The following is a 9104-nucleotide window of genomic DNA, read 5'->3' as shown; positions in this document are numbered from 1 at the left end:
ATATATATTTAATTTATCAGTATATATATATATATATATATATATATATTAGTACATATATCTTAACTTTAAATTATAATTAATTTATATCGCTGAATCTTGAATTTTTGTTTAATAATAGGTAATTGTTGTTCAATATGTTCGTCTATTAGGCAGTGTTGACAATTTCGACTTTTTATTGTACTTACTACCAGAACGAGTTCACATCGGCCACTGCTTTTCCATCAAGGTGTGAATGCGTCCTTATTAAAAATAACTCTATATCAACGAAATAATGAAAAAAGAAACGTAAAATTTCGTATATTCGTATATTCTCAGTTCCTGAAAATTGTAACTTAATTATCGTTACTGTTACTCACTAGGAAAAGTAATTTCGTTACTTTTTTATATAACGCTAACTCTGTTTATTAGACTCTTCAATTTCAATTTCTCACACGCACGCGCACGCACGCACGCACGCGCGTGCGCACACACACACACACACACACACACACACACAACTAAATGATATAAATAAATTGTTTATAAAAATTATGTAGAATAACAATGCTGTTCTTTTATTATATGTATAATTTTATTAATAAAAATCTTCGGATACACATATATCATTGGTATAAAACATTCACATGATCGAAACAAAAAAATATATATGTATATATAATGTATAGAGAAGGAATATATAGAAGCAATGTAATATATTCCTTTGCGGTATAGAGCTTAGCTATCTTTATATTCTACAAGTGTAACAAGTATTTTGTACAATTGTAACGAAATTAGCGACAATTCTTAACTAAATGATTTACCATTAGATCTCTGCCAGATGCGTCGCACACTTTTCATAATGTACAAAAAATGAATGGAACCGATCTGACTACTTCAACAATATTCATAATTAGGACCCAATGGCGATTTCTCTTGTCTCTCGTCATCTATTGACAATCCGTCTTTAGGTCTGTCGTTTCTTTTGCACTCGTTTCTAATTCTTTGATTCCTTCGAGGCCTAATTACACAGATCAAGCGATAATAATTCGCATAGATCTAGTGAGAATAATCACAATATCGCCAAACGTATCGCAAACGTATGGCACTCTTATCCTATAATTAATATTCTTTTTTCCATACATATATATATATATATATATGTATATGTCGTGAATATGTTACAATAAAAAGTGGCTCGGCCTAACTGGCTGCGATCGAAAAGCGTTGTTTGAGCGAAATTGACTGATGATCCGATAACGATTTAACAATTTTCCCATTTTATATCGACGGGATTAACATGTATCGGAATCTTGCCGCCACTTTTGTACCGCCTCTCGACGTGCATCGGGTACTAACGATGATCGCATGCCACCCAATACATTGCTTGTCGCCTCGGTGGCCAGAATAATCGGTTTCACAACTGTCGGTGGAATTTGTCGCAATACACCGCCAACAGCACCGACAGTGCCCTTGTGCTCGTGTTCCTCACTCGCCACGCGAACCAGTTGAGTCGCAGTCTCGCCTAAACCCTGAATAATTAAACATTTTAATTATATATCATTCTTCTTTCATTCAAATTTCTTTTATTGAAAATAGGAAAAATGACCAGGAAATAATGAGTTGTTTAAGCGAATAAAAAAAGTTCTTGTGAATAAGATAACATAAGTTTCGATATTATATAAAATAAATTTAGAGCAAGTTAAAGTAACATAAATTTAAAACAAATTCGAAGAAGCAGAATTATTTGTGTAATCCCAATAAACGATAAAGATAAATAATACAAATTAAAATAATTTTTCAACTATAATTATAGATATAAAACACAAAAATACATTATTTAATATGTCGCATTATATTGGATTCACCTCTTTGACTAATGTGTAAGCGTTAGCCACCCCCTCTCGAATATCCAGTGGCTGACTATATCTTTTTCGACGACCCTTCTGCCCTTTGTTCTTACATCTAACACTGGGACCAGGACTAACTATATCGTACGCAGTCTCAGCTGTAGTCTGTAACGCCTGCACGATTCTACATGTCAATTCCAATGCAGCCATTGCGGTACATGTTGTAAAACTATTTGCTCCGCGTTGTAACCCGCGGACAATTCTCCCGTCTCTCTGATACTGTTCGATTGGTAACCAAAATAGATCGCGTATTCCTTGAACTACAAGAGTGCAAGCAAATATTATAGTCAGGTGTATTTTTGTCATTTAGGATTAGCATGCAAAGGATGTTCAGTTTCAAAAATAACATCACGTTTGATTTCCAAACGAAAGATCAAGATCAACTTATTCACTCACACAGCTGTACTACAGAATACATGGGGCCCACGCCACCAAGTAAACTCGGGAGTTGATTCTTCTTGATATCTTGTAACCATTCCGAAACTAGATATGTAAAAAGTTTGTCGTAACCCAACAATCCGTGCCTATACGATAATCTCTTCAGTCTTAATTCAGAACAGTTCAGTTCCGCCAAGCCCATCAATAGACCCGCCAACGGTCCATGAGTAAAATCCATCCGTTTTCCGTGATAATCCAATCTAATGAGAACTTCTGGACCGAATACAACATTTCTAAAGACAATTTTAAATCGTTAATACTCTCCATGCAATTTCTATTCGATAATAATAAAATAAATAAAAATTTCTATCATGCACCTAAAGTATATCGGTTGACAATCATCGTGAACCTGATGGATAGTCTTTGTTTTAATCTTTTTCTCCCTGAATGTCAGTTCGTCTTCCAAGAGTATCAACAGATTCTGATCAATGATATTATTCTGCGACATATTCATCATCGCGTCATTCATCACCGCATCATCATTCACGCTCATAATGGGTGGATGATGCGTAGGTGTTCCTTGTTTCGATACGGGGGTGGATTGCGAGCTATTAGGTGTGCTAGAGCTTTCTTGATTTCGCTTCGATCCACCGCCTAATTCGTTAAAAAATTGTATTAAGAACAGTAGGCTATCTTGGTCTATGTTCAGTCGCAGTGGCAGTAGACTAAGTTTCAAACAACATTCTTGGGCACTTAATCTGGGATCCGGCCTTACGTGAACTGCTTTCATGGTAAACATAATAGAGTGAGATTGCCTTGGTTTCGCTTCGCTGCTATATTGATAAAGAAATTTGTTTATGTGCGACGACGCCAGTCTATCCCTTACTTCAATCTCGTGCACCAGTAGCACCTGCCTGGATGCTTCCCGGGTATTCTCTGGATAGACCTCGTGCTGGAAGCGAACCTTGCTCAATTGCAGTTCCATCAACACGTCGTGCCGCCGACCCGGGCCACCTAATGTATGCCAATCGATTAATGATTCGTTGCTTCTCGTTGCACGTGGCGAGTTTGGCACGCTGCCAAAGTGTACTTCGTTCGGGCTAGACTTATTGAAGCTTACTGCACCTATAGCTGATCTACTTCTATAGACAAAGATAGAAAAGAGAAAGAGAGAATGTAATCTGTATTTGTAGAGTTGTACAGGCATTTGCTTTAATAATTTAACTTTGAATTTCATACCTTCCATGCATAATATTGTTGCGAATGTTATCATTGATGATCACATGCTTTGCAGATTGTGGTTGAGAACTATCAAAATCATTACCACCATACATGTGCCATATCAATGTCATTTCGCAAAGGGTGTATTTCAATACTGGGGCAGGATAATTAGGTGGAGTCTGCAATAAATCGGTTTTGCCGATCGGTACAGAAAAGTGATTATCCACTATCCTTAATGGTTCTTGGCATAACGATCGAACCTCAGGTACTCCATAGCGTGGTATTATTCCTGTACCAGCCTCCTCTCCTAAGATACAAAATTCATCATCGTCATCATCGTCTTCCACATTGCATGCAATCGTTGTATTGCATTCTTGCGAACTTTTTCGCGTCTCTGCCTCTCGCGTAGTAGCACATGAATCATCAGGAAAGAAGAATTCAACTCGATTTTCGGTCATTGGTATCTTCTCGCTTTCGTTACCACTCTGGGTTATCGTACCTTTTACAGTTTCTTCCAACGCATCCTCCATTAGACTGTAGACTCGCTCTACCTGACTCCTGCTGAGAGTATTAATACTCTCGACGCCAAGAAGATTTTCCTCATATCTCGTAGATGCCGGTGGCACAGTGGGGATACTTTCAGTACTGCTGTTGATCGTGCTATTCGGCTGTTGCAAATCACTGTCGTTGGCGATATAAGTTAGTAGTTGCATGAGAGCACGACCGGAGTCTGAGCACGTGCGTACATGCAACACGTTGTTGCTTGCCCGAAGATCAACCCGTGGCACGCCACCATACATCCTCTCGTTCAAACGTAATGATAATTCGAACAGGCCGAAATTCATTACACACACATAATCTCGTTTTAGATCCACCAATTTTTCACGCAGCTTGTCTGATATAAAGAGCGCAACATCTTCTGCGATAAAGCGCAACGTTGACGTATTAGTTTGCGCTGTAATGTTGCTTGACACGCTGAAATTACCGAAGGTCACAACGGACTTTAGAGATAGGTGAAGTGGCCTATAATCGATCGCGCAGTCCCACAGATGCAAATGCAGCTCAGTCAGAACGCCCGGCGGTGTATAGCCGGCGACAGGATGATCTGCCACGTCCAAGCAATCCATCAATTCCGTGAACCACGAAGTAGCGGTGGAACACATTCGGTGCCTCAATGTAGCATTGCTTATACCTATCGCAACTCGAAAAGTCTTTATACGATGCGTCTGATGAGCCGCTTGTACTCTCACTGCGACTGTCACCATGTCCTTGTCATTAGGATTCGCTGCTACATTACTACCGGATGTGCTGCGATATATCGTTCTCTCGCAATATCGTGGCCTAACGCTATTGATACATCTTAATGGTGGTGTCTGCGATGGGCTTGTCGTCAGACCACAGTGATCCAGTGATACATTCCTCATCATAGTGCAAGCGTAACTCAAATTAGCATTCCCCTTGTACGCTGTCACTGAAAATATCGTGGCATCTTCTAATCGTATGATCAATTCTCCTTGTTGCCCAGGTATAACATTACGCATAGAGTCACGTACGGGAGTATACATAGACAGGAGACCCTGATTGATGCTAAGAGTTATTGCCAACTTGCTCTGTGCTTTCTTAGAAGACATTCGTGCCTCTTTGTGACTCTTCTCATTCGTTGCAGAATGGAATATACCTTCCTCGTCCGAATCAGAGTCGGAATTATACTGGATCCCGCTTTTGCACATGCTGAATCTATAAATGATACATAGATTAGTGATATTTCAGAATTTTACAGACTGTTTTAGGATAAATAGATTACTTGGGATAAGTAGACTCTTGTAAGAGAGTAGATGCCAGGTCGAGGCCAATATGATTTTCCATATGAGTGGTATACTTGGGCCTGGGCGCAGACGGTTCCCATAAGAACAAATCAGTATTGAATCGATTGTACAATTGTTCGTAAATGCGTTTAGACGGTATCTGAACGGAAGCACAAGGTAAATTGATTTCCAATTGTAATCTAGAACCATGTATGCCTTCGTCGATAAATTCCAACATTTCTTGTCGATTGCCAGGTATAATTAGTTCCTCACCGTCACTATTAAAATGTTAAAAAAGATTTTCAATTGTAAACCAAATTTATTTTAAAAAAGTAAGTTTTTTTTCACTCACCTTTGTTCGTACTTTTGACCATGTTCGTTGTTTTGATTGTGAGATTTTGAATGAAGTGTGTCGGATTCACGCATAATTCGTCTAGAGGTGAACGGGGAAGGCGCATGTTTTGGAGTTTTCTCCAAGGTATCGTCTAAAATCCGTTTATCATTCTCTATTTCTTCTTCAGAACTATCCTCTAATGGAGCACCAAGACGTTCTGGATACATAATAATCACCACTCTCGCCCAACCAAGATCGTCGTTGACTTGCTGACCCGCTGTGACAGTATCGTTTTTCTCGTCGGCTGTAGCTAAACCAATTTCGATTGGCGTGTCACCTTCGGTTTCTATATACAATAACGATAGTCGCCGACATTGCAGTTCATGCTTAGCTAGATAATGAGATCGGCTGTCCACAGTGGAGTGAACTTGTGCATCTGTCATTTGCACCATCATATAATCAGATCTCACAGATCTCTTCCACCATGGCGCACGACTCATATCATGTAGTGGTCTTAAATCTGGTACGGGGAATCTAAATAAAAAAAGAGATAATGCATACACGAAGTACTATTGTTTAGTTTGATATACCTTAATTTGATTGTACACGATGACGAAGAGATTTTGACATCTACTCTAGAATCTGGCAGTGTTGTACTGTCCACAGCTTGATCAAATAATGTCTGTTGATTCTGTAAGATGTCATAATATTCTATCAATTGAAATAATAATCATTTTCGTCGAATAGAACTACAGAAAAATATTAAAAATCATATCTGTGGATCATATCAGAGGATTTATTAATTACACTTACAGCATCTCTAGCATTTATTACAGTATTATAAGTACATATTGGCTGTGGATTAAGAATAGCAGATATCCTATCTACAATAGTAATGTCTACTTCGCCTCTGCAGGATTCCAGTTGAATGCTGAAAAGTGAAAACGGTATTAAAATAATTTACTCAATAATTTGTTAATCGATAAAATTGATTAATATTGTTTTAATAATTTTAAATAGTTTATGAGCAATTTTAAGTATTGAAATATTTAAATTGCTATATTGCTTAATTTAAAAATAAATATTTACTCGAATTCTGTGCGTGGATGTGCAAATTTCGTCATGTGAGTATGTCGAACAGCCTTTTGCGTATATTTAAATCTCATTCTAAAATCAGTTTTGTTGGAAAATCCGATATTAGTTGTATTCGCTTTTGTAAACGCTAATAGCTCGACAAACTCCATCGATGGTGTTCTATACGAGCTAGGGTTGTTAGAGTCAACCAAACATTCTACAACTTCCAAACAAGCTAAAGTCAAACTTCCTGATATCGCGGAGAACTGATTAGTAGTCTTTTCACTGCCCTCGACTACTAGTGGTGCAGCTAGTAATCTATAATCAATCGGGATTTTTAGTTAACAACCTATAAATACTAAAATCAGTTCATCTTTGATAATATACCTAATATGACTAAGTCGGCAAGCTTCTGTGAGTAATTTTGACGCCGTATCAAAATCTTTACTTCCATAGCCGCCCATTGCAAACGTTCCTAATTGCCTGAAAAATTCCTTCGTCGCATTTCTCATCTGTCTTACACTGCTAGAAGTTAGACCAAGTTGTTCCACGCATGGTGTCAGTATATCTTCGTGCAATAGAACTAGAGCGACGGAAGATACCCTTATGTGAAATTGGGTAGTCTCGGCAGACGTGTCGTTGTCTATGTTATGTCTGTGTCTATTATGTCTTGGCAGATTCGTTGCCGAACTTTTTGAACTAATGCTGCTGATTGATATGCTGCCCTCCATACTTAAATTATTGCTTGTGATCGAATCACACATCGAAGAAGATCCCGCCAACTTCATTGGTAGGAATTCATCCTCGTTATCAGATTCGTCCACAGATCCAGTAGACCATCCTTGAACGTATCGTAGATCCTACAATAAAACACAACATTTTTGTTGTACAAATATAAGAATGTATCAAGATATCAATAAATTAACGTACTGTGGTCTTCAAATCTTGCATAGGATGTGTTTGATGAATAAGCTCACGTTCTATACGATTGAAATCACTGCTAGCCATAGGTTTTTCCGTGTATCTTCTTGGAACAACATTACTGACATCTTCTAGATCTGGAGATGCTAGGCCATGCGCTAATTCTAATAAAGCATGAAGCTGCCTAGGACTCAGGAACAAAGTAAGCGATCCTAGAGTAATTTCCAGTTCTACCTGAAATATATATTCTTCATTTAAAAAGAATAGAAATATCTAGATAAAAAAAATATTATTATATTTTAGAAGAAATGCAATATTTTTTTAATGGAAAGAGTAGAACTATATATAATAACGTGAGTTTAAAACGTAAATTTACGTTACTTCACCTTTGGTCCCGATATTCCTTCTCCTTGTTTCATTTTTAATCTCACTTCTTGTCTACCTGCTAGCTTAGCAAACATGATAGGGTTTGATTCATTCGAGTTATTAACACCATTTCCATCTGGAGGAGTGTGCAGAATGCTCTGCGTAGGAGACATTTGTGCGGAGGTAAATAGACTGTCCGAGTTCTGTTGATACAGGAAGAAAAAAAAAATTTTGAAAATTATTTCTTCTTTATTACATTATTAACTAAAACAGACCTTTACCTTAGAATCAGGAGTAGAGCACGTACTAGCCAACATACTTTTAGAGAACGTTCTCGCGTGCGAGGGAAATTCATCAGTATGAAAAGTTACTCCCTCCATGTAAAAACGTTTAGTGGAAAACGCTGAAATAATGTAACCTTTTGCAGATTCGTTGGGATCCAGAGACGTATTACTAGGATCTAATCCAGCCTCATCAGAATATTCAAGATTTTGTATCCATACTTCGATCGCTACTCCCGTGGAAGAATTCAAAGGTACGTGTTCCAAACGTATCACAGTATCGATAAATCTCACTTTGACCCTAGATAAAACTGAAAGATACATGAATGATAAAAAAGCTAACTTTGGATTTAAAAGTACAACGTAAATCAAGCATCATACTTGAATCTATAGTCTGTGCAAACAGTTCCACTGCCTCTAAGGGTTGAGCATTTCCCGCATTAGCCGCGTCTTGTTGCAAACACTCCTGAGCGAGTTGCATACTGGACGTCATGGAACTCCACATAGATTCAAACATCGATGTTCCCGTTTCGATTCTTTGTCGCGGTTGTACCGTAAGTCTAAGACCCTTGACTTCTACATAACTTGCTTGACTAAGTAATGCCGACCATGGTATACTAAGAGATATTTCCATTATAAAACCATCGACGAATTCCAGGGGGAGATGTTGTTGCTCCCCCATCTCATTGAGTGCCTGTGCCAATAAATGTTTGTCCTTTTATAGAAATATTTCTCAATTATATATATTGAATTTAAAAAAAAATTGTTACACAATGAACAGTCATTTAGAATGCAAATAAGAAAAAGGACTTAGTTAGATAGCGTGCTAGAGTCC

The 9104-nt window shown here is 37.9% G+C and overlaps 1 protein-coding gene across 1 annotated transcript in view; it reads right to left on the bottom strand.

The window, feature by feature from the left end:
- Positions 1-1274: 1274 nt before the first annotated feature.
- The window catches only part of LOC105620554 (autophagy-related protein 2 homolog B), a 9925-nt gene continuing 2095 nt past the window's right edge, over positions 1275-9104 (bottom strand). The window contains exons 2-16 of the mRNA XM_012202046.1: positions 8651-8963; positions 8264-8580; positions 8009-8191; positions 7632-7856; positions 7089-7561; positions 6717-7019; positions 6441-6558; positions 6218-6318; positions 5646-6161; positions 5293-5571; positions 3507-5225; positions 2645-3409; positions 2286-2560; positions 1848-2149; positions 1275-1511 (exon numbers count right to left, since the gene is read on the bottom strand). Coding sequence (XP_012057436.1) covers positions 1275-1511; positions 1848-2149; positions 2286-2560; positions 2645-3409; positions 3507-5225; positions 5293-5571; positions 5646-6161; positions 6218-6318; positions 6441-6558; positions 6717-7019; positions 7089-7561; positions 7632-7856; positions 8009-8191; positions 8264-8580; positions 8651-8963 — 6126 coding nt within the window. The remainder of the gene's footprint in view (positions 1512-1847; positions 2150-2285; positions 2561-2644; positions 3410-3506; positions 5226-5292; positions 5572-5645; positions 6162-6217; positions 6319-6440; positions 6559-6716; positions 7020-7088; positions 7562-7631; positions 7857-8008; positions 8192-8263; positions 8581-8650; positions 8964-9104) is intronic.

This window comes from Atta cephalotes, assembly GCF_000143395.1.
Source record: "Atta cephalotes unplaced genomic scaffold scaffold00027, whole genome shotgun sequence".
Classification (NCBI taxonomy): domain Eukaryota; kingdom Metazoa; phylum Arthropoda; class Insecta; order Hymenoptera; family Formicidae; genus Atta; species Atta cephalotes.
Note: the sequence above shows the minus strand (reverse complement) of the source record. Positions and strands in the feature narration are given on the sequence as shown.